Source organism: Leptosomus discolor, chromosome 9, assembly GCF_034619465.1.
Source record: "Leptosomus discolor isolate bLepDis1 chromosome 9, bLepDis1.hap2, whole genome shotgun sequence".
Lineage (NCBI taxonomy): Eukaryota > Metazoa > Chordata > Aves > Leptosomiformes > Leptosomidae > Leptosomus > Leptosomus discolor.
This window is the reverse complement of record NC_141399.1, coordinates 43,247,554-43,272,986: the sequence shown is the minus strand read 5'-3', so window position 1 is coordinate 43,272,986 and position 25,433 is coordinate 43,247,554. Positions and strand designations below refer to the sequence as shown.

The 25,433-nt window shown below is 40.2% G+C and overlaps 1 protein-coding gene across 2 annotated transcripts in view; it reads left to right on the top strand.

The window, feature by feature from the left end:
- The window catches only part of TENM1 (teneurin transmembrane protein 1), a 254,101-nt gene that overhangs the window by 131,802 nt on the left and 96,866 nt on the right, over positions 1-25,433 (top strand). The window contains exons 10-12 of one of the 2 annotated variants that reach the window (XM_086470168.1): positions 1,237-1,437; positions 22,291-22,476; positions 23,604-23,627. In XM_086470168.1, the coding sequence (XP_086326294.1) occupies positions 1,237-1,437; positions 22,291-22,476; positions 23,604-23,627 (411 nt within the window). The remainder of the gene's footprint in view (positions 1-1,236; positions 1,438-22,290; positions 22,477-23,603; positions 23,628-25,433) is intronic. The other variant, XM_086470169.1, reaches the window with a different exon arrangement.

The window sequence follows — 25,433 nt, the reverse complement described above, 5'->3', positions numbered from 1 at the left end:
AAGGCTGAGAAAGGCACAACGTAAATCTTGAAATAAGATCTTGAATGGGTGGCATAGAAGCTCAGAAGATAAAGCGTCGTTTCTTTATTCTTAGGTCAAAAGGTCCTGTAAACTGGAGGCGGTTAATCTCCTCGCCTGAAGTATTTAGTCATCCCTTAGTGAAACAGAGAGCATCTCTTCATTCTTGTAGCACAAAATGCTGTTTGTTAACTTTAGAATTTAGTTATTAAAGCAGTACTTGTGCTGATACTTGAGAAATACATACACGAACTTTCAAAGTGCCTCTTTAACATTAGTCTGAAGCATGATCTAACATGAATAGGCTTTTGGCTAATTGTTTCCTGTGCTTGGACCCCACAAATCCTCTTCAGCTCTGCAGTCTTCCTGCAGCCTCCAGAGAAGCCAGAGAAGGCAGGCTGTGTTCTGCTTAAAATCTGTCTTGTTAAAGAAAGGCTGGGGCTTTATGGAAGACTATGCTGATTACACAGGACTAACCAGCTGATTTAAATTCTTCTACAGAGCTCCTGAATTTTTCACTAGGAATAGTTTAATCCAAATTGAGAACAAATTTAGCTCTTTGTCTGTTTGCAAATTGTTCATCAGTACGTTATGACTTTTATGAATCTGTTCATTATCTGCAATTGCCCAGCACATACTTTTTATGAGTGTATGAGATTTTTTTACAGCAAGCATTCAGTCAGAGATTCACTACTCAGGGTTAGTGGATGGCCATTTTTCTTTTTTTTTTATCAAATTTTCAGCTGAAGAGATAGCTTTCCACAGGAAGATGAAAAAATAAATCTTTCTTTTCCCAGATGTAAATAAAACACAGAGCACCAATACCGAAATGGAAACACAATGCACAATTGTGGAAGTAATTATTAATTGCTCCAGTTCTTTCCCAGCCCTGCTGCTGAAGCACACAAACTTCACTGACTTGGACCAATAGATCTGTCTTGGGAATCTGTGTTTCAAAAATAAGACAGTCTCCTTGACAAGCAGAATCAGATGATCTCTGAGAGTCTACGTGCTTGCTTTTTTTCTTGGTTTTAGGTTATACTTTTGCACGGGTGTTAAATAGACTGGTTTTTCCGTGTGTTTGTGAACATCATTTCAGTTTGGGTATTTGCACAAAAATGATCAAATTAATCTGAATCCCTGATGTTGTGTTTCACTAGGAGACCACTGTAAAGGTGCAAGTTTTATGCTCTAAGTTGTATATTCCCTGCTTTCCAGAGGACTGCTTGGATCCGATGTGCTCTGGCCATGGTGTGTGCGTTCAAGGGGAATGTCACTGCTCCACGGGCTGGGGTGGTGTGAACTGTGAGACATCACTTCCCGTGTGCCAGGAGCAGTGCTCGGGGCACGGGACTTTCCTCCTGGACACAGGTGTCTGCAGCTGTGAACCGCAGTGGACGGGTTCAGACTGTTCAACAGGTACGCTGGAGATTTTACTTTTTCGGTAATGCCTGTGCTTTCTGTTTGAGTCGTGAAAGAAGGTAGTTACTGCAGCTGTGCCAGCATGAATTAAAAAGACATGATAGGGATGAACCGGAGTGCTGTGACATGGCACTTAACGGGACTGTCAGCAGCTGGCTTTCTGTTGACAAGGACGGAAAGGCTTTTTCTCTGTGACAAGAATATTGACTGCCTGATGGCATGACAGCGAGAACAGTAGTCCTGCAAGAATGCAGCTGCCTCCTGGCATGGACTGGAGTTCAGCTTGACTCTCGCCTGAGATGTTGAACTCTTATCAGGCTCGTGCAATGAGGGAATCCACAACCCTGAGATAGACTGGGAGGATGTTAAAAAAAAAACAATCTAAATGCAGTGACTGATGAGTAAGAAGGCTCTGTCAAAAAATCTTTAAACAAAAATGACCATCCATTCTCTCATGCTGGGATAAAAACTCTTTTCTTTCTTAGAGAACCATCAAGGTTTGATCCCACTGAATTTGATTAAGAGTTAAAATGGATTTCCTATGTGCTTTGTACATTTACGTTTCGTTTTCTTGAAATGAATGCACTCTGGTCATTTTACTCTGTAATGGAGCATGTCATTACCAATGTACGTACTACCATTTTTTTCCTCCTATAAAGCTCACGAAACTGGAATCTCGGATGATAACTAGCACATTCGTAGAACAGATGCAAGTGACAGATTTGCTGAATACTGTGGAATACAACCAGTGGTCCAAGTCACCAATTTTTCTTAGAAATCATCATTCGAAAGAACACACAGAAAAGTATAAATTTCCATTCAGATCTTCAAAGTGTATGGTTATGATCTTTAAGTTGGTACTTATGAACTGTCCCCCTCCATGGTAAACTTTTAGCAACAAATTATTGACTTGCTAATAGTTTTCAGTGTTTGTTACAAAGACCCTGCATTCATTCTACACTCCAAAATTAATGTGTGTAATTTCAGTCTGACACTGTCGGATATGGTACCTGCTTTGATACGAATTGACTTTTTATTGGCTTTCAGCAAAAAGCCCAGTTGCTTGCATTTTTATCATGTATTTTATTATGTGTTAAAAATATTCCCTGAAGGTTAGTTATTTAGTAGTATTTCCATTAATGAAGCAAATAATTAGGAAATGTGTTAGCTACGTACTGATTTTTTACTCACAAAATATGCAAACTAATTCCGTTCTAATACAATGTTATTGTAGCTCAAAAAGAGATGTTAATCTCCAATAGGTCTGTTGTCAGCTGCATGGGGCAGTTAGATATTAAGGGAACAAAGACCTAATAAATAACTGCGGTGAAGAGGCTTTAATCTTGTGCTCTAGGATCATAGTTTTTATGTTTGTCTCGCTTCCAAAGCTGTTTTGATTAATTTTGAGAAGAAAGGTAACTTTTTTCCTTACCTCCATCAACCAATAGGGAGAATACCTCTCTTCATCCCTGCCATCTTCTCAGTTATCAAAGGGTGCTTTTACAACCACCAACAGGCATCTCTCTTCATGGCTAGATACTTCAGATTTCTCCTTTCAAACATACCTTTCTTCATAAGTGTTAAACTAAATTCAGGATTGTTGTGCCAATACAATGAGTGTTAGACTGAAGTCTAGATGTTCATTTGCGCTTGAGACTTTCTTCCTAGGATCAGTGATTGCTGTGCATGCTGGAAGTGAAGCTTGATTTTAGCGAGGAAGGAAAACATCAGATGAGTAAGTCAACAAGGTCAGAATAAACGAGCTGTCATATGCGAATGGAAAAAATCATGAGGTTCTGTACAATGAGGATGAAAAGGGTAAATCACAGACTGCTCGTCTGGAATCAAACAACAAGGAGAGCTTTGCAACTGATAGACGAGCAGTCTCTCAGCCTGCCTCAAACCCTTGCACTTTCGCACCATCTCTGTACCACGTCATTGTCAGTACTGTGAAAATTTGCCTTTCTGTATCACCTTGAAGAATATAGGCTGCTGTCCTGATGATTTCTGCATTCCCCAGCAAATTCCAAATACTTTAGAAATAAAAGGAGAAATTATTTTATGTTAGAAATTGCTATACCTTGCTGTACTTTAAAAAGGAGAAATAGCAAAGCTTCCAGAGTGGTTTTGAGTACATTATTCTGGATACACTGTGACCCGCTTGAAGAGGGATGAGCCTTCTCTATACCTTCCCCTACCTTCCCCTCCATCTCTAGCTCTTCAAACAATAGGAAATTCCATTCTACAAGTGGCAAACTGGAGAAAGACAGAAATAAGTGTGAACATGGAGGAACAGACATAAAGGATGACTGTGTGACCCATGCATATCCTAAAGGACTGAAAATGTTTGGAGCCCCAGCCTGAGATCAGTCATCATTTCTGTTTAGTTTTTAGAAATTCAACCTTCTCACAGAGACTGAAAATGAAGGATAGTCTACCTCATCCCTATGTAAATTATTTCAATTATGCCTGACCCCCTCTGCTAAAAAGTGCACTTTCTACTCCCAGTTTGAATAAGTGAAAAGTCTTACAATGGTGTTTCTTTCTGTGAGGTGAGAGGCTGTCAAATTCTTTGTCAAATTGATCATATTTTTTGTCTTTTATGTTTATAAAAAGAGCCAATATTTTAAATCCATTTGCTTCTCATAGTGCTACATACCCACACCTCTCTCTCCACCACCACCCCTTCTTCTTTCTCTCTCTCCCTATCTCTATCTCCAGCTCCACAAGAAAAAAATGTATGTATTTCTTGGGTTTTGGGTAGGCCTTTGGCAGAAGTATGGCTGACTGTATAAAGTATGCGTTTTTCTTTTCCTATTGCTTCATAAGAAAATTACATCAAGGAAACACTGAAATTCCAGGCTTAAATATTCAAAGGTCAAAAGAAAGACAAAAGAAGATACCTACATGTTAAATAACTCATCTTTCCTGTGTTTCTTATGAAACAGGTTTCATTTTTCACGCTTAAAGAAATGCCATTTTGCTAAGGATGTATGGCCTGATCGTTCAAGCAGTTACTTGATCTTATATATACTTGCTTTTCCCCACAGTTGCTGTCCTAAAGACAATGTCTTTCTTTAATCTACCAGACTGTTCAGATCACATTCTACATGAAATTGCATGTTGAAAGTGTTTGGATACACAAATTCTGAGCTGTGACATGATTGAATTAATTGGTTGGTTAAGAAGTGGCTAGTTTTAAAAAACTGAAATGTGTATATAGTTATATATAAATATTTGAAGCTGCACAGGCACAAAAGCACACAGTAATGGAGTGAATTGGATTTTTTTCTAGTCTTCCCTCGCATGGGGCGTGGTTTCTAAAGGGACTGTCCAAATGAGGAGGCCGTAGCTGTGATCCACCTAAGTATTGCAGAGTCCATGTTGGAGGTTTCCATATAGGAGTATGAATTCTGGCATTATTCCCTTTTTTGGATCAGCGGCTACATGTCTCAGATTGTCCATTGAACTTTTGCAATGTTTTTTCTGAAGAGCTCTTCCTTTTTCTTTAGGCCTTATGTATATTCTTAAGGAATCAATTTATTCAATATAATAGGATAATTCAACAGACAACATCTGTACTGCAAAGGCTGGTATAACTAGGGCAGCCCTAGTTTGTGTTCAGAATTGAGGATTACTCTTCTATGCAAAAATAATTCCACTGTGCAATGATGTTTCTTAGACTGTGGCTGTGGAGAGAAGCTGTGTGGCACTGAATTAACTACCATATAACCAGTCCAGAGTCCGTCTGACTTACCACAGTAGTTAAACTGTCCTGTATGACCTATCAGCTTGAGCATCTTTCATGTGTGAGGATTAGTTGGCAATCAGGCACCTTTATAGCATTGCTACGCAGCACACTGTTAACAGCTATGATCTGGGGAGAGCAGATGCTTGCTGCCAAAGTCATTGACATCCTTTCCTGATGTGGGCATTACACCAGCTTCTAGCCAGAAGAGTGGTAATTCTGAAGTGCTTCAAGATCTTACTGTTATCATCAGAGGCCTGAGGCCAGGATCCTTCTCCAGTGTAGCATAGACTTGCTCACTTTCTTTGCACTGCTTTGATTCCCAAAGTATTTCCAAGACAAAACAAACAGAGCCACAACAGTTGCAGTTCCACACTGTCCAAGCCAGTTTTGGCTAGTCAACACACCGCAGATGTCCAGCATAGACTCTGCTCTGACCTGTAGACTGCCCAAAACTGATCTTACTGCACCATCTCCAGATACTCCTTCTAGATCCAAAGTTCTTGATGGCCAGTTGTCATCCTTTGAGGTCCGGGAAATCCTCTTACAGAACTCCAAAACAGCTGTCAGGATATGTTTTCGTCATGTTTGAATTGGTTCTCAATAAGAGCAGCTCAGTATGACTTTTTAGTATTGCTAATCCTACACTTTTGTAGGACACAAGCTATGTTGGCTTTTTATTCAGCATCCTTTCAATATTCTTAGCTAGCTATCTGTTACAGACGTATTTAGCCTCTTTCTACCCTACAATATTGAACTTCCATGAAAAGCCGTTTTCTTTTGTTAGCTCAGATTTCAATTCGCCTATCCCAAAGATGACATGTTTTTCATTCAGGCTTTGCCTTGCTACTTATGCACCTGTTTGTAAAGGCTCTTCCTATCAGCCAACATTCAAACAGAAAGATAATGTGCTTCTGATTCTTTTGCCTTCTTTAGGCAGCATCAACTGAATTTCACTCTGAAAATACTGACAGATCTTTAGCTACACCAATCAAAACAACATTGATAAGTGTCCTTTCTACAGCCATATGTGACACGAGGAGTAAAAAAAAAAAAATTCACTTGCCTTCTGTCTGTACCTAAGATTTGGGTTACTATATGGACAAGATCAAAATGCTTTAATTGTTCTATATGATTATACACTGATGTATATTTGCCATGAGGGAGATTAGCCTGTTCTGCCAATTTGCCAACTGGCTTGAACACTGAAGGTCAAAAACAGGGTATGGCTTTCACTGCTTTAAAATTATAGCAATGTCAGAAATTTGTAGAGAAGCAGCATAGAACTCTTCCAGCTGAGTTCTTCCAAATGCTGTACCTTGGACCTAGCTGTTATAATTCCGATTGCAAGGATCAGTGCTGCAGTCATCATTTACGTAATATAATCAAGTCTTTCATTCCCACTGGCCTAAGCCGACATGGTTGCTGCCTTTACCTGTGGTGTAATCTACGTTGAAATATACACAGAGATCCAGTGTCGTCTTCTACAGTAACTTTATTTAAGTTGTTTTAGCCAGCTGTCACTTGAACAGTCATCCATCCCGCTTTCTGCAGTCTTCACTTTGGACTACACGAGGAACGAGTAGGGTTGTGTCTCCTTCTGCCTACAAGTAAGGGAGGCACAGCTGTTAGCCCCAGGCTCAGTTGATCTCAGGTAGAGGTCCACAGACATCTCCGAGGAGAGCTGTCTTTCCACCATTTTGATTCCCAACGTGTTTCCAAGACAAAAAGAAACAGCAAAGAAGTGTTACAGTTCCCCATTGTCCAAGAGATTGACCCCAACAGTCACACCTACCATACAGCAAATAGGCCATATTCAAACATTGCAATGGCTTTAGCTCATGCTGTCAAAAAAAACCTTGTGATTTTATCTCTCTAGTCATTAGTTTGTGGAAAAACAAATGCTTCTCTGATGTAAAGTAATGAAAATTAAAAACCTGTGATAATATTCACAATATAAATGTGAGTATTCTGTGTTTGAATTCATTCCTTACTATCTTGTTTGTCACTTCGCTCATTTAGTTTTATTGTTTTCCTAGTTCGGCCATCACTTAGCAGTTCACATAAAAATGCCCAAAGACGTTTGGCTGTTACCAATTCAGCCATCTGACAGTGGACCTGCACAAGAGATTGGGTTCCATTTCTCATTTAATCTTCTCCCCTCCTCTAAAATATGTGAATACAGAATAGGAATTTCATGTTTGTTTCAAGTGACACTGATTATAAAATGCTTTTTGCGAAAACTGCCTGTCCTGGAAAAGGTCATCCTTGGAATATTTCAGAGTCTCAGCATCTTTACACCATACTGCATCCAGTTATTATTGTATGTGAAAAACCGTTATTGTTCAGGACTTCAACATATGGCTCAGTTGACCTGTGCAGTATAGGGGGTGCTTTACTGCATACATGGCAAAATAATACAGGAGGATGGAAGATGCTATTTTAATGTCACCAGGACTTCACTATATTCAACTTTCTACTTACTGTCTGTGGATCTTTGTTGCTTTATTTATAGGCTGTCATCCAAGATCCCTTGATATTAATGAGTCATCTGCCTTTGAGGCATAAGGCAGTACTTTACAGAAAGACAAAATCAAACTTGTGAGTACTGACTACTCGTGTCAGGTAGAAGGGAATCTCTGGCTAATTGAAGGTGCGACATTAACAAACTGAGCAAAAAAAACCCTCTTCTTCTGTTCTCAGATTGACACTTTTAACTTGGAGCTTTACGATTAAGGGAGTGAAATATCAGGAGAAAATGGATGACAGAGTTGTTCAGTGGGGCAGAGCCTTAGCTAGCATAAATTAGCGTAACTGCAGTGGTACCACCAGTACAATCCCAGTGTGTTTCAGGTGGCAATCCAGCTCCGAGTCGCTAATTAATTGCCGCACTATGCCTAAAATACTATAGACCACAAAGTAAAGAAATCTGTGACAGAGCTGATGCTTCTGACATCCTGTCCTGTATTTGTTTCTCTAGACTCCATTCAAAGTAGGCCAGTTTCCATCCTACTTACTCCAGGACATTTGTCATAATTCCACTGAATCCATTTATACCGCTGAAGCAACCTAATTATGATTGGGAAAAGAATACTGGCAGTTCTTAGTCACAGAAACATTCATCCTAAAATGATTATATGGAGATGGTATATATTTAGCATATCTATTTTTGGTTAAGCTCTCTCTAGCAAGATTGGTGGTAATTTTACAAAGGGTAAAAATGGATCAGCAGCCTCTTCCTTCAGTATCTTGCAAAATATGAAACCTCTTTAAAACTGAAGTGCTTTGAAAAATGCAAAATGTTGTAATTGTTGTAAATTGATATGTGCAGAGTAGAGTAATTTAAAAATCATTAGAAGTATGCATTTTTTAAAGTAAAGTGCTTCAAAAAGAAATGAAGGCATAATACAGTATATTAATATAGTTCAAGACATCTCAAATTGGTTTCAAAATTAAACATCAAAAACTGCAGCTTGAAAAAATAATTAGGTAAAACCATTTCATCGCAATCAGAAAACTCTTCAGGTTTAGGAAATGGCAAATTATGGGTGTCAGTCATTCTCATTTGCCAAGGACAAGGATATTCACTACCAAAAAACTCGCAATAGTGAAAATAGCCTTGAAATTTCCTCAGTACGTGATGTAATCTGTCATGCATTTTCTATAGACTGCTCTGTTCCACGTTGGCACTTCTACTCTGCTCCCGATTTTAGACAAATCTCAAGAACTTTTTAATTACACTATAACAGTCCTTCATTGTTTTGTTCTGAAGAAATGATGGACTTACTTAATTCCATCTAACTGTCCTCTTTCTGTAATTTGTGAGGAGCTTTGACTATTACTGCTCTGCTAATTAAAGGGATGATTGAAGTTTCCTCTGCTGTACGTTGTCTGACATTGTAGAAAGACTGTTCTTACTACTGTATATTTCATTGAAAAGAAAAAACCGATGTGTGACTAGTTTGATTTGTATCTCCTGTAGAGTTGCAAGAGTTTGCAAAAAGATATCTGGTGAGTAAGATTTCTATTAAAAACTTAGTAGCTAAAGATTGGAACACTTAATATGTGTTGCTGGAGAATTTAAAACATGAGAAATTTAAGGCAGTGAAGAAGTACTCCAATAAAAATTAATTCTCCTGCATGTTGAAATCAGTCCAGAGGGAACCAGAAATACCTGATGTAGTCATGTATTGATTTAAGAAATAGGATAAGTCAAGGGTATGAGATACACAATGAGGAAACTTGGGATGTTTTTCAGCTGATTGCTGCTTATTTTGCAGATATGCCAAAAATAATGGCCCTTTCCTTCCCTTTTTCTTCCTGAAAATTAAGATTCTTAATCTGTTGCTGTCTGTAGCTCATTCAGCAATTATTGGAAATATCCTTCATTCAAATGTAAACATAATTAACTTAAGTCAGCTTTTGTAAATCCTGGTCTAATCCACAAAAAGATATTACTTATTCCACTGGGTAGAATCCACAGACCAAATTTCGGATGCATCTTAGAAGCAGTTCCCTTATCCAGGAGCAAGATACCCTAGTTGTTCTGGTGACAGCAATATGGTCCTGATATGGTCCAGTTCACCCTACCTTCGAGGTAGCTAGCAGAGGCTTTCCTCCCTATATGCATGGCATCATGTCTCTATGGAGAGTCCGTGGTCTCCAGGACCTGTCCATCTCGATGTGTTTTGTGCTAGGCCAGCTCCAGTAGATCTGGTTTTAGAGTAATGCTCATCAGGATCCTTAGGCCACACCTACGTAAGGTCATGCAGACTGTAAAACTGGAGAGCTTAACATAAAGCGGTGACCTCAGCTGGGCAATTATCTAGTAGCAAAACCTGGCAAATAAGTGGGATTTTAGTAGCAATTCAGGTGCCAAAGTGGTTCAAGCACCTCCAAATTAGGTAAGCTGAGCAGAGTGTTTAAGGGTCTAGATTTTGGATTTAGACTTTTAAAGTTGTAGTTGAGTGCCTGCATCCCTTTTTGCATCTCAACCTAATTGCCTACACGGTAGTCAAATCTACAAGGCAGTGATTAAGAACCATAGTAAAACAACTGACAGGATATGGTGTGGAAAGGACTTTTGTGGATACTCTGTGTCTAAGAAAATATCAGGATGGAAATTCTGAATATGAAAGGCTCGTACTCCACAAGAACTCTTTATAAAAGGTCTTTGCAGTAGAGAAGTTGTGGGAATGTTCTGCCGGTGTTGTGGATGCTGCAGTGGAGGGGAAAAACAGCCTAGATGGACCACAGAACAGTAGTGACATTCAAAATCTCCAACTTCTAATTTGCTAAGCCAAGTCCAGTGATGAAACTCTGACAAGATTCATACCACCAGCATTTAAAGAAGGGTTCCTGTGTTGGGAGGGAGCTTCCCTTCTTCACAGCTGGAAAAGCACAAATGGGAATTGCTAGAGCAAGATTACGAAAAAAGCACTAGAACAACTAGAGGTTTTGTCCTTCAGTGAATTTCAGAACACCTATTGTGCAAAATATGTTGCATCAGTCCCTGAAAAGCAGATATTTATAATATTTTTTTATTGTCATGGTAAGAGTTCTACTAAAATAGCTATCATTTCAATATGCTTATGCAGCAGAGTCTGTGAAGTTTAACTTACTGCTGAAAATAGGACATTGCTACTGATAAAAGTCAAAATCATGGGAACTTTTTCTCCTACGTATTGCATTTTTAAGCTTTTTGATTGTGTAGATTGTTGCAAGGATAATATATGTAGATATCTAAGGAATTCCTGGTCTCTGCCTTCCTTAAGGACTTGTGCTTAAATGTTTAGGCTCAAGTAATACTTTTTAAATAAAATTAAATGTATAGTAAACATGCAAGAACATTTCAATGGTGATAGAGCAAAAACTCCTTGTGTATTGTAGCTGCAGTGTACATTCGGGCATGTCACACTTCAGTTTCAGAAGCCTTGGCTATTTTATAAACGAATTATTTTATAGTATCTATGGCCTTGTGGTCCAAAATCATTTTCTGATGGACTGCAGAAAGCTGATTGGTCACGTGGCACATTGGTATTTTCAGCTCCTACTCTGATCACCCATGCACTCGTTACATAAATGCCTCGAAGAAGGGTGGCCAGCCTGGCGGTGCCTCTGTCAGCTCTGCGGAGCAAGAACTAGCAGGGTAAATTTGAGCAGTATGTGACTGGGCAGCATGTCCTGGGGATAACAGAACTGCCTCAGCAAAGCAGCATTTGCATGGGCGAGGAGGGACCAGGGAGAAGTGATGAGGGAGTGGAAAAATCTAAGCAGCATAGAAGGAAGAGGGCGAGCAAAATAATAAAGGACCCTCGTTCGCTTCTTAAAATCTACAGAGCACTACTGCAGTTGTACCAGGGACACTGAGGAGAGTGATAGCACTGCTCACTTAAAAGGCAGGGTCGTGTGCCCAAGGTGCTGGTGCAGGAAAAATGCAAGTCATGAGCTGCATCTTTGCTGTAGCAGCAACAAAACAGAACAGCAGCTGCCAGATGCGTGTTGCTATTTCTGTTCGTGCTGCTGACACAGAGGAAGTTATGGTTTATTTACTGGGGGCTGCTCGTCTCTCTCTGTACTCATCTTCACAAATGCAGCAATGAACACAGAAAGGTTGACTGCTTGTCTGTGTAAGCAGTGTTCGTAGTCAGTCTGTATGACTGAGCACTGTGTGACTTCTGCTAATTGAGGCTGCACTCCTTGCTTTTTTGAGCAAGCTTGTGATGCCTGGCTGTTGAGTTTGTCCAAGAAACTGCTTATTTGTGCTAAAAAGAAGAAGCAAGGCCAGCCCCTTCAGCTGATTTTCCTTTTGATTGTGAAACTGAGATGTAACTTAGAAGCTGGTAATGGCCTTTAATTTCTCATATTAGTCGCTACTGTGATACAGATTGTTGGTTGGGGGCACAGAGTTCCTAAGACTTCTTTTAGTTGGTCCAGTGTTTCTGTCTGTCCGTGTAGTCTGGCTGAAAAAAAAATTGGAAAAATGGGAATAAGTCCTTTTAAAAGCATCTAGTCCTAGTGTGTTGATGTAGGTTCTGCAAGTCACTATCCCCTTTCTGAAGTGCCAACTCTGTGTTTGATTTGGGCAGCGATGGCATCTGTGCCATTTTGGGGCTGCCATTGCTTTTACACAGGTGAATCTGAATAGGTGTTCCTGTAAGTTGAGAAGTAGTACCAGTGCCCACCTTTTCGGCATTTTGAGTCCTTCAGAGACACAATAAGTAAAATATTTCTTCATTACTGAAGTCAGCAGGTACATCTAACGTACAGAGCACGTGACCTGGGTGAGGTAAGCGCTTACTGGAGCAATTTTTGAGTGGACCCATGTTCAAAGGTCGTCCTGTAAGCCAGTGAATTAAAGATGGTGCCTACTCTTTGCAAATAATGCTTAAATAAATCATTACTTCTTTACTGAACATTACTAATCAAATTTACTAATTAAATGTGTATCGTGACAGATGTAGAGCTTATGTAAAGATGTACCCTGATCCACTCAGGCAATCTGGTGAACCTTTGCTGAAAGCAGGTGTCTCAAAATCTTTATTTTCTTTTGGTGCTGTATTAGTTCAGCTGTACCTGTGAGACAGCTTTATTGAATGTACCTACTGAGCCATCTCTCTGCCTGTTTCCTTTTTCCCTGCAAAGCCATTTGGTGGTTTCTCTGTGTTTCTTATCGCTATCATGAGCCTCATGCCTTTCCCGGTTCTCGTGGTCTGTCACATACTCAGCAGGTTTCCCATTTTTCCTACACAGCTGGCTTTTCAGCCCGACGAACTGTGGTTTGCATTGTCCCCTCTGTGAGTGAACACAAAGGCATAGCTTTCCTAGCTTTCATCTCACTCATTACTGCTCAGGATAGATTGTTGTGGACTGCTTTCTTACTAGTCTCCTGATCAAATAAAATATCGAACAAGGTGGATGTTGCACAGCATTTCCTTTTGTGGTTCTCAGTGTATTGTGTAGGATTTCGGAGCTTGTTAGTCAGAGTATGAATCTCCAGTGACAACTGTAATCTCACTGCTTTACAACATGTACAACTTGAAATCAAACAGTGGAGACAAACTATAAAACAGGACCAAATTTGGCAAGAAAACTCCGTATTTACTCGGGAAACAAGGTATTTAAAAAATGTTCTGGTCAGAATACTGTATGGTTGTCCTCACCCTTGTGTCAGTGTAATCTTCCTTGCTATTAGGTTACATTTCTGCTCATGTATTTTAAACATTTCCCACAAAGGCCTTGTCCGACCTGCCAACCTGTATCATCTCGAAGAAAGAGACAGGTTCTGCAGCTGAAGTCCCTTGTGTGGCAAGCACAGTATAACAGTGTAATTGCATTCTGCTTTGCACCAGTACTATGGCTGGGTAAACAGAGATATACCCAATGGCAAATGAGTAATCCTGTTCAGTGGTAGCAATTTTCAGAGCTTTGGCTGCCTGAAATGAAATATCTGTTAGTATGTTTACCATTACCAGTCCAGATTCATCAGGCTGTATTGATTAAATTTTTTGCACTGTAAAAATACCATTTTGAACCACAGCAAGATCAATAAAGGGTAAGGGTTTTTTTATATATACAAATTGGATTTGGATCAGGAAGAAAATATTCTTCATCAGGTGAAAAATAAAGCTGGAAAAAGAAGTATGATAAAAGATCTAAGAAGGGGGAAAAGTTTCTCTGTCGTTTCCCCCCACCTCTGCTGTATTTGCCCTTTGGACCTTACTGTCTGCCCACTGATTACTTTTCTACACAGATACATTTTCAAGCAAATTGAGGCTCCCAGTTTGGAAAAGGTGCTTTCAAATAAGTGTAGCGTTCTCAGAAGCTACATTACAGTTTTTTAAAAAAATGCCATTACATTCATGTATTTTGAGATACACGATAGTGTTAATGGCAACCTTCCTACCAGAAGTCAGAAGAGCTATTTATAGAGTACTTAATGCATCAGAAATAAGTTCAATGAGATGATGGTAGGATTATTTCCAGAAAGCAATTAAAACCGTCACTAGATTGATGGTGAAACATTCTGAGTAACAAACAGTGAGGATATGGCATTTTAGTTCCAGTGGTTTTATTTTATGTGTTGTGGCCTGTGGTAAGCAGATAAGAAAGGTAGTTAAGATATCTGTGAGGGAACACATCAGAAGGGTTTTTCTGCAGAAAGCTTACAGTAGAAGGGTTTAAAATGAAACAATGTTTGGAGAATCGAGAAGTTTTGCCTTTGGTAGAAATAGTTGATCATTGTGTGGTAGTTGTGTGTGAATTATCCCAAATGACAGTCAGGGCTGTGTGAAGTTTAGACTGCCCCACTTTGTTCTGAAGACACTGACTATTTACTAGTACTTTTCTGCAATTCTTGTCTCTTCTGAGGAAGACCCCACCTCCTGAAGTACCTTATTGCCTCCCGGTAGAAGACCTCCTGGATAATGCAGTTCATAACATGAAGAAGAGTGCCAGGATCGAGCCTTTATTCAGTTTGACTGATTTCAGCTGTGCCACTTCTCAGTTGCCAGTGAGACCACCTGAAAGCTTATTTACTGGAATCGCTAATTTGTTTCATAGCAAAACCAAGAGACATACTGAAGAGAAAATAGGAAACAGGGTCTCAGTCATGTAATGAGGGAAAGGGGGTACTTAATACAGATCTGAGTAATAGAAGGCATCAAGAAGATGCAAGAAAAGAATGGTATTTAAGGAGTTTAAGGAATGTCCATGTTTGTGTTACGCACGGAAAACCGTAAATAGTTGTGGTATCTTATGAGCCTCTCCTAACATCGTTCAGAGCCAGAAATGAGGGCAGATATGGAGTAGGACCTGTTTTCTCCTTGAAAATCTTTCCAAAATCATTCCTCTTCTGCTTAACATAGATTTATATGCTTGCTACAGTCTGTTGCTTCATGACAGTGTCAGAAAGGATAAATATCAATAGCTGAATAAATTTGAACATTCCAGTCTGATAACAGACTGTAATAGAAAATGATTTCAGACATAAATGTATCAGGTTGGGTGAGATGACTCTCACTCTTTGTGTCTTTTGTGGGGTGGGCCACCAAATCCCACTTTGTGCAAGAGCAGAGTCTTTGGAAATTACTGTGGAAGTTATTTTGGAGGTGTATGTGAGAACAAATTCAATGCAATAGTTCTGCAGCGTTCATGTAATTAACATTAAAGTGTTGCTTTGAATGTATTCACACAAATTTAGCAAACTGCCCAAACTCACAAATTGTTGTGGTATTGTGAGATGACCTTTAATATATTTCATAGTCAGATGTAGGTGTGCGATGCATGGGGAGAAGGACAAGAAGTATTGCAGCAGGAGAAACTTAGATTGAGAGAGTATTTGTCTGTGAAGATAGTCTGGTGGTGGTATGGATTACCTGGTCCTCTTGTAGCTTCTCTGTGGCTGGGAGCTTTTAAAGGATGCCAGGTGTGATTTCGTTTGGAACGAGGAAGAATAGATGATCATGTGAAATGCTTTGCACCTCTGTTTTCTATAAATCTATGTTAAAATAGGTAAACTGGGCTATGCACATAGATACGTGTCAGAAACTGTGGGCTTTTTGAGTGGTCTGACAGTAGAGCAGTCAAGGCTGCTTTTTTCTTTTTTTGTTTTTCCCCCAAACAGTTGTCAGTCATTCCGTGATCATCTGTCGTACTGATCTATTTCACGTAAAGTCCTATGCCATTTTCCCATCAAGTGTTGCTTGGTGGTGTGGAGGACGGGGAGAAGGTGTAACGGTAATTGTTGGGGAATGCACCTTTGCTGCCCCCTTCCACACAGGAGCCTGATTGCCGTTTGCCAGAGGATACACGTTCACAAAACCTGGTAGCCGACAGCCAAGGGCTTCAAAACTGATGTTTTGCAGACACTTCAAGTCCCTTTGATTTCCAGCTCGGGCTTGAAGAGCAGGTGCCCCCAAGTAGTGGCATAGCCCGTGTAATACTTCTGTGTTGCCTCCGTAGAAAAGCTGTCCTTAGCTTGATGGTTTATCGGCATAGCTGTGCTTGGCTAGAATGTAAAGAATTGCACACCTAGCTGACACGCTGTGACACTGCTGGAGAAGCCTAGATTAGATGCAGTTATTACATCCACGTTGCCAAAGGAGTTTATTTAAATTGGGAAAATAATATAAATAAAATATAAAACTATACCACAGAAATAACACCTATTTTAGTACAGATATGTAAAACTTGGTACCTACATTAAACCTCTATAGTGCGCTCTCTCAGGTAACCTCCTGTAGTGGGGACAACTTTCCATTAGGTTGTACTGAAAAAAAAAAAACTAGCTCAAGTGCTTTTGAAATTCCTAAAACTTTAAATTTTTGAACTTTTTTGTGGTGTAAAAAATTATATTAATAAAGTCAGTTGCTGAAAATGAAAGCTAGAACAGAGTTGTCTCCAGGACACAGCGGGAAGGTAATTTAAAAAGCTCAGGAACATTGTTGAAATTATCATTCAAGCTTATTAAATGCAATGTATATTTAAATTGAAAAAACTTTCTTTATTAGGCATAGATAGGTGATTTTTTGCTGCCTCCAGCAGTTAAGCTTATTGGGTGAAAGTCAGGATAGATTAATTTCTAATCTTTATGGAAAACCACTTATTAAAAAATGGATAGCAAAATTATGAACATTATACTTAACGTTTAGACTGCCTGTAGAACAAGACTCACCACTGAATGTGAAGTAAAATGGAAGTGTTTTCATAGTAAGTATTTGACCATTTTTGTTTACATATAGTTTTGTATTCTCAGCATGATTTTCTAAGAGTTATTTCTGAAACATGTCGAATTAACATTAAAATCTTCCCTTATCATTACAAATTATAAAATATTTAGCTTTAATTTCCCCTTTCATAGCATATAAGTAGAAACGTATTATAAAATACATTTGAAAGAACTCATTGTTGACTTAGATAATTAAAATGAAGAGTGCAGAGTGAATTTTTAATGCTTTTTAGATTAGCTCAGGAATGATCAACATATTTGTCTCCTTCTCAAGAATATGTACAAATAGTGCTTCACAGCTCACATTTGCCACCTTCTAAGAAAATTAATGAGCATTCAGAATTAAGGACACGTCAGTAAAGATTCTAGACTGAGCTGAACATTTTTTAAGTCTCTTATTAATTGGTTTGTCTAAGGACTGTGAATTTTAGATTTGATAAAGACTGTATCTCAAGTAAGTCTATAAGAAACTGCAGGGGTCGGTTAAGGCCAGCTCCCAGCAATTTGCCAGCACGTTGCTTGCAGGGAGCCTGCAGAGCTGAGCTGCTTTTTAAATAAGGAAATTAACTTTCCAGCCCGACACTTAGAGAACCTTGTTTTGATTGGAAAGCGTACAGGCACAAAAAACTCAAATAGGGCCATGAATTAGGGTGACTCCGCTGGTTTCATGAGAACCATGAAAATTCGTGTCTACTGAGGATCTGGTCTGTTAGCCACAGACCAGCCTTCAGCCCACCACACTCCACAAGATCTGCCTAGAGCTCAGACTTGCATCCCACTGAACAGTGGCCACAAGGAGTGGGAGAGAAGAGATGGCTTTTGTGCCAGCCTACAGGCACAAACACCGACACAGCTGAGGGACTTAACAAATTGTGTTGCACTGTACGTTGTGAGAATGATTGACCGTTAACGTAACAGCATAACTAAAGGCTTGTGATGCAATATCCCCGAGGCAACTAATCCAAACTGTACCTCTTGTCACCTGCCTCCCTTATTACCTTACGTAAATCACCTCCCCCTTGCTCTTGTCCTTTGCAGTCGGCCAATGGCACAGCTTGTGGCTTCTCAACAGGACCGTCCCCATCCAGGCTGTGACCTGCATCCCCTCCCTTGCCCTGCCTGTGTTGTTTCTTTGATCCCTCAGTGGGCTGATTTGGCTCAGCAAGCTGTCAGGAATTAATCCAGGAGAATAAAGTGAATAATTATCTGACGGTTTCATGATCGGAATCAGCTCACCACAGTTTCAGATTATAAGCTCCAGGCAGGGACTACAGAACCAGGAGATGGATGGAGGGGGAGCGCAATATAGCCGTTTCCATCAGAGGAGACATCTTTGGCCATCTCAACTGCTGCAGCTACCCACAGCACAAAGCCCTCATCCCTCTGTGCTGGCCCCGTGTGGAGCACTCACTGCAGTTTGGGAGGCTTCTGAGTCTTTTAGGACCAGCTGCTATGGAAGGAGGAAGATGCTCCATTGAGCGGAACAGTTGCATGATGCCTGACTTGCTGTCCCATTTCAGTGCTGTCTGAATTTTTACCACATCAGTTTGTTGGAAGCTATTTACCGATTTCATGTTACTGTATTATTTCCCATTGCATTTGGTCACTGTCCACTCACTCAAGTATCTCATTTTGTCTAGTCTGCTGTGGAAACCATCTCTCAATACAAACACAAATGCTAATATGGATCCCCGTTATGCTGATACTTCTGTAGTTGTTTATGTACAGGAGGAGTTAAGGAAATGTTTTGCTTTAAAAACAGGATAACCTGAACTGATAATGCTTTTTTTAATCTTAGTTGTTTGAATCAGCCATGGATTAAACCTGCAGGTACTACTATGGCATTAATAGGATGATGTTAGGCTTGATTTCCCTCGCTTTGCATGAAAAATCCGGGAAGAATCTTGGATTTGCAAGAGCAATACATCATCACAGTAAACAGCATTTCTGAAGCCTCGTATTAAATCACCAAAACAAATGTAAGTCTCAAGATTGGCCTTAGTGACCATAAAGTATGAGTGGGCTGAGCAGCAGGACAACTAGAGTAACTGAGGAGAGTGTCTGGTCCAGACTAAGAAACCAGATTTCGTTACATCTGGTGCTTTCGGAATTGGTTTTGATTTGCATCAAAGAAGTTTTAAATTAAATATTTTGGGGGAAAAATGCATTACTAGAAGGAAAGGCAAGAGCGAGGTAAGATCATTCTGGCATTCCTTTGCCGGAACGGGTTTGAGAAACTTTTTTATAACACTTTTTACTCAGTTACTGGTACCTGATTACTGTGGCCTGACTTGCTGGCAGAAGTGAGGTGTGAAAACTGAATAACTCGGTGCAGGACAATGAACCTAACATTTCCAGAACTTGTGCCACTGTGTTGTCTTTCCAGGATGGTGTGATTGGGATAGAGAAACCCATTGGGTTCCAATAGGTGAAAATTAAAGGAAAATTTGTTTGGCTATGTATGATCTTACATGGGAAAATAGAATTTAAAAAAAAGAGCCTTAAGAGTGAAGACTATATACGGACTGGCCTAGGATATTTTTTTATGAGAGAGGAAATCTTGTATCTCCACTTCATTATTCTGATTGAATTTAGGAGCTTAAATAACGTTTAAACATTTTATTCCTTGTGTGAAACGTGAGGAAAACAATGGAAGACTTTCAAACATTTAAGATCCGGTTTGGGGGTTGTAAAATACAAATGTGCAAGATCTATGTCCCTATGGTAGGGATGTGCCTGCCTTGCCTTCGGCTCCGTGCTGTTCTTTCCTTTGTTTGTTTGGAAGATGAATTTGTCGTGATTAGACGTGGCTGGGTAGGCAGGCAGAGGTGAGGCAGGCGTGCACGCCATGTGTGGGAACGTGTTCCAGGTTTTCCACAGCTGGTTCTTTGATTTATTTACAGACGGAGCAGTGGTGGGAGCTGCTAGAGCTGCTGACAGGATCGGAAGCTCTGTGTATCGCTTTGTTTCCCTGCTTCAGCCGTTCCAGCCTACGTTGCCACTTCTGTATACTGATGCCTACGATATTCCCTGAAGTTTTGGCATCAGTTGAACTAAGCGAGTCCCACAACAGCAAAGAACTATGGAGTAGACATTCCATCCAGAAGGGTCAAAAAAGCCGTCTACTCCACTTACCCCAGCATAGTGTAAACTACAGAATATTTCTTAAAATCCTCTTAACAATCTTTGCCACTTACAGTAAAATACCAAAAGCAATAATTATAATGAACTAGAAGGAGATCAGGAGAGATCAAAGGCATCCCTCTAGCAGCCTAGGGCCTTGAAGTAGCAGGTAATTTGTTAGATTTAATTCTCAGGAGTTAGTCCATGCCCCAAGCTATAAAGATAAGTTAAAATAGTATCAGTGGTCCTCTGCCAGTCTGGCCTGGGGGGGATTCCTTTGTGATCCTGGCTGTGGTGGGATCAGTTTACTTCCTGATCGTAGGAGCAAGTGTTTGGGCCACTTCAGTACGGATGAAATAACAGAAGCCGCCACCCCCACCCCCCCACCCCCCACCCCCACCCCCCCCCCCCGTATTCCCTCTGAGCGGTCTCCCAGGTTTCCAAGGAACAAACAAGTAACAAAACAAAAAAGACAAGCCAAATTATGCAGTAAGGGGAAAGAAATCCTCCCCAGTACCTGCAGGCAGGCAGTCCAAGGCATGAAGCATTAGATTAATACATGATCAGCAGGCAGCAATCAAGTCTTTCTAAGGGATAATGCCCCAGGCTTGACACAGGTTTTCATGTGAATGTAGCAGAGCAGTCTCTTTCCTTGTCTTACACACTCTTTTACAGGAATATCATCAGATAATTATGTTTATCTTGTAGTCCAGTGTAACACAGGACCCTGTCTGGAATAGTAAAATTAGTTATTTTTTTATGTAGCTGATTTTGCCTTCCTCGGGACAGTACTTCACAGATGCTTTTACTGAATTTTGTCTTAGGTTCTTTACCATGCCTTCTGCTTCTGAAGGTGATGAGTTTCACCATGCTCTTCCAGTTTGTCACTTACCAATTCTGTCGGCTACACTCTGTGCCATCACCTCGGCTCTTAACAACAATAAGGGCTAGACTCTAACTTGAGACAGAACCCGGCATGTCTGCGATGTCACTGTGCGGTTCCGTTTCTGTGCTGCTTTTTTCTTTGTGTTAAAAAGATTGGAATTGATAAAATTTCAATTTAAACTTTAAAAACTTTTCTTGGTATATACAGTGGTGACATTTGTCACTACAAATGCTTTTAAGAATGTTTATATACAATAGTTCCAAGATACAAATGATCATTGTTTAAAATCTGTCAAGGGAAAAATCTTGCCACAACTAAATATGTAACACTGACATTTGAAATCAGAGCAGACATGATTATTTGGCTTACACTCGTAGTGCTATCAGCTGCTTTCCGAGAGGAAGAAGGAGGAAACATTTCTGTGGCAGGTTAATTGCAGAATAACAAGCAAATTCTGCCTCTTGACACTAATTATTCTAAATAAATTCAAACTACATAGAACCTTTTTATAATGAAGCCATTCTTTTCGCAGAACAACTTTAGTCTGAGTGGAAGTAGAATTGCAATTGGCATATTGTGATGTATTGAAACAATCCAGGACTTTCATTCCACTTCACAATTAGTGGTGTTCTGCAATGCTCAGGTGGAGAACTTGTTCTGAGTGCAATGAAGGAGGTACTCCTGTTCTGAAACAGCTTTTCTAGTTTCTTAGCAGTTGACTCACAAGAGTCAGGAAGGAGAAAAAAGTTTTAATCCTTGAAAGCCGTTTTAGAACTAGGCAGATCTGCATGGCCTGTAAATACTGTGTACTGCCATCAGAGTGGGGTGCTTGCTGCTCTTCTTTTTCACTGTTACCTTTCTGGTGGCTCTTCTTGCTGGAAGTGAAAGATGTTTTACCATCTCTACAAGTGTCTGAACAGACAAAGACTTTTGTTTTGTATGTATTTAATGTGCCACTTTACCCTTTAATGCAGCTGACTTGCAATAGTTGAATGTATAATAGATTTCAGAACTGAGGCAGTGGGACTTGGGAACAGACACGGCATGCTGTTATTAAAAGCCTCAGCTGGAATCAGTCAAAAGGTACGGGCTTATTTGTGTCATTCTTGGTCTGGTTTAGACCCATTGCTCTACCATATGCAAAGCCATCGTTTTTTGCAGTCCTCACCCCAACCAAATAAATGATCTTGCAAGTAACTGCGAAAGAAGGAGGCGGCCAGATTGCGTAAGGTCTGTGCTGGGTGATGAAATCCCATATTTGATCCAAATGACGAGTGATAAGTGATTGAATTTGGTATCGGTGCAAGGTCTGTTTGCAGTAGGAAATTGCTGTTTCACGTTATGTATTTTTGTAATCCTCTGCAGAGCTGTGCACGCTGGACTGTGGCAGCCACGGTGTCTGTTCAAGAGGGATATGCCAGTGTGAAGAGGGCTGGGTGGGACCGACCTGTGAAGAACGTACCTGCCACTCTCACTGTGCTGAACACGGCCAGTGCAAGGACGGGAAGTGTGAGTGCAGCCCTGGATGGGAAGGGGACCACTGCACCATTGGTAAGGGGGTTTTGTACCTCAAGAAACAAAACACACACAATGTTAACCTGTTACACGACCATCTGCCATAGCCATCAGTCTGATTCCAGTCGTTTTGGAAAAACAGAGACCCAGAACCAGGCCAGGTGTAAAAAGGTGCCTCTGCACCAATGGTGCACCGTGCTTGTCCCATGGAAGAGCAACTGAATGCAGCTTTCTGTTTAGAGGAAATAACATCGATGAATTAATTTTTTAAAAAACATGTGAAAGCAGGATATCTCGGTCCTAGCACATCTTTGGATTGTGTTCATGTGTGAACTTTGAGTCAGCAGGAAAAAAAATGTTTAAGAAATAGAAGGTGTGAGGGGATGAAGCTATTATTCAGCTTAAGTAATTCTTGCATTAAATCTCTTGCCTTCATGTCTGAGGATTTACATATTTTACTTATTACTAGAGGTGTTTTTTCTATAGCTGGCTTCTAACAATATTCCTAGTAAGTTAAAGCTTTCAGATCTTTTTAGAAGTCATTACTCTGCTATACAAATGTAATAGTTATATTTTTAATTAAATACAACAGGGTTTTGCAAAGTCTGATAGTGTTTCTCCCTAAAATGTCCCAGAGTAAGATTATTTGTGAACATTTTGATTGTTTATAATAGCAGGATATCTGATTTTCAGAGGTAAGCAGCATAAGCTCTCATGCTTGCTTCATGGAAAGAAGTAGAATGTTTTGTCTTTATCTTGATCATTTTAAGATCGTTCATTTACTGGCTCTAGAATTTACTAAGTCAGATTTACTAAGTCAAGAATTAGGTTTGTGAAGGAAGAACAGCCTAATTTTCTAAAGAGTGTGTAAAGCAAATCTAGAAAAAAACCCAAAATAATTTAAAAGATAAATAGAGCTGCTCTGCACATTGTAGGCTCTGCCAGGTATGGCCCAAGGTGTCCTCTGCGTGCTTGTTAGCAAATGCAGAGCAATCACACGCGCAGTGTGTTGGGACCACAGTAGCAGGAATAGGTCTGACTGCAGCGAGAGGGAGACACTTTATATCTAACCAAGAGGTGGCAAGCCATAAGGAAATGGTGCTGTGTTTTCATTTGGGTACAGAAGTTCAATCCATCTCAGTTTTGTTCTTTTCTTTTTTAAGCTCACTACTTAGATGCTGTTCGAGGTAAGTTTTTTATATCGGCATTGCGAAAGAATAATGAAAAGATGCAAAATTATTGGGAATGGAGTGTTTTTGTGTTACCTGTTTTGTCTGAGCTTCTGTACTGATGCATTGCCAGAACAGAGAAAACATTTGTTTATGGAGATACAGAGAGAGATACACACACAGAGACAGAGAGAGATTTACAGAAGAAAATGCAGTTTTTAGCAAGTAACGTGCTCAACTCATTTGCAGAGTTGTAGTGATGTAAGCATGTTTTATGTGGCCATCTGACGTGCGATGTTAGGCAAATCAGGTTTTTGCTCTCGCTTACCATTCCAAAGTAATGACAGAGCTGAGGTCTGGCTCAAAAACCCTCGTGTTGATCCTGCCTTCCATGAGAACAAAAATTTTCTTTTTCTTTTTTTTTTTTTTTTTGTCATTTGTGTTTGAAGTAAGTTTCTTTGGACAGAGAAGTACGCTTTTTAAAAAGCTGCCTATGCTAGGTGTGCTGTAGTTCTCTTCAAATCATTTGATACAAGAGTTAAATTTTATGTTGTTTTGTGTCTGGTGCTGTTCATTTGATTTCCGTGCCTTGCCGCGGGTCCTGCTTATTCATGTCAGCGCAAGTACCTTCCCCGAGTTTGACAGCAGTCCCTCAGTCCTAGCCAGGCTGTGCGGAGCAGTGATTGCACATTGCTCCTTGCAAAAATGCTGCTAGCTGAAATATCAACCTAACCAATATTCCAGAGAGACCTGGGTGTTTATTTTGTGTTTATTATCTTATTTCTTCAGAATTAGATAATAATAAAATCATGTAGGCATTCATTTGATTACATTTATCGTCTTAGAGGATAGTAGCACACAGCAGCAAAATACAATCATGTACAAGAAATGAGTTAATTCAGCAGGACAGTGAATTGAAGTGGAAAAAAGATCCCCGTTACCCAGGACAGCTCTCACCTCCTGCCCTTTCCCCCAACTCCCCGAAAGAGGCAAATTGGCTTTTATAGTATGTCTGGTGGTTGCCAACCTCATGCTATTTTAGAGCAGCAACTGCCAGAATTCCAACATGAGAAAACGGTGCGACCCATCTCCAGCTCTTCCGAGCAAGAGAGTCAGACTCTGCAATCCCCCCGATTGCAGACGTGATTGATAAACTGTGCCGAGGGCGAGAAGGAGAGAGACGATGTGTCTGGTGTGAGGTTGCCAGGAAATGTGCTGCGTACTGGGCTCCGAGTCACAGCCTGACGGACCAGTAGTACAAATCCTCTGACTCTCTGGTCGGCCCCTCCAAAGTCCTTTTGGAACGTGTTGGGGCTGCCAAACACTTATGGAGACTGAGGCCTCTTCTTTCTTTCTCAAAAAAAAAAAAAAAATTCTCTCTAATAAGACCTAAGTGTTGATGTTCCTTGTCAAGTACAGCAGGGCTTTTAGTTCCTGTATGTCCGTGCTGGCAAAAAGAAAGGAGCCCTCTTAGAAGGGATGCCGCTTGTGCTGTTAAGCTTATTGCTGAGCTTTAGCCATTGTCCTTTGGCTCCATGCGTGACATGGTGAGGATTTGACAAATGTCTGAGCTGGCACTGAACAATGCAAGCAGATGGACATGAGTGTACACATCCAAGAGACAATTCCTCTCTCACTCACTACAGGCGAGAGATCTAGCTGAGAATGTCCAAATTACTATTGATTCAGAGTTTACAGATATATAATCCAGAGGATGCTGTTTTGATTCCAGTTTTGATCTAGACTCAGAGGCACTAAAGGGCAAGTGTTTGTCGTATTTGAATCAGCTGTAATGGGAAGGAAGTGGAACTGGACATTGCAAGG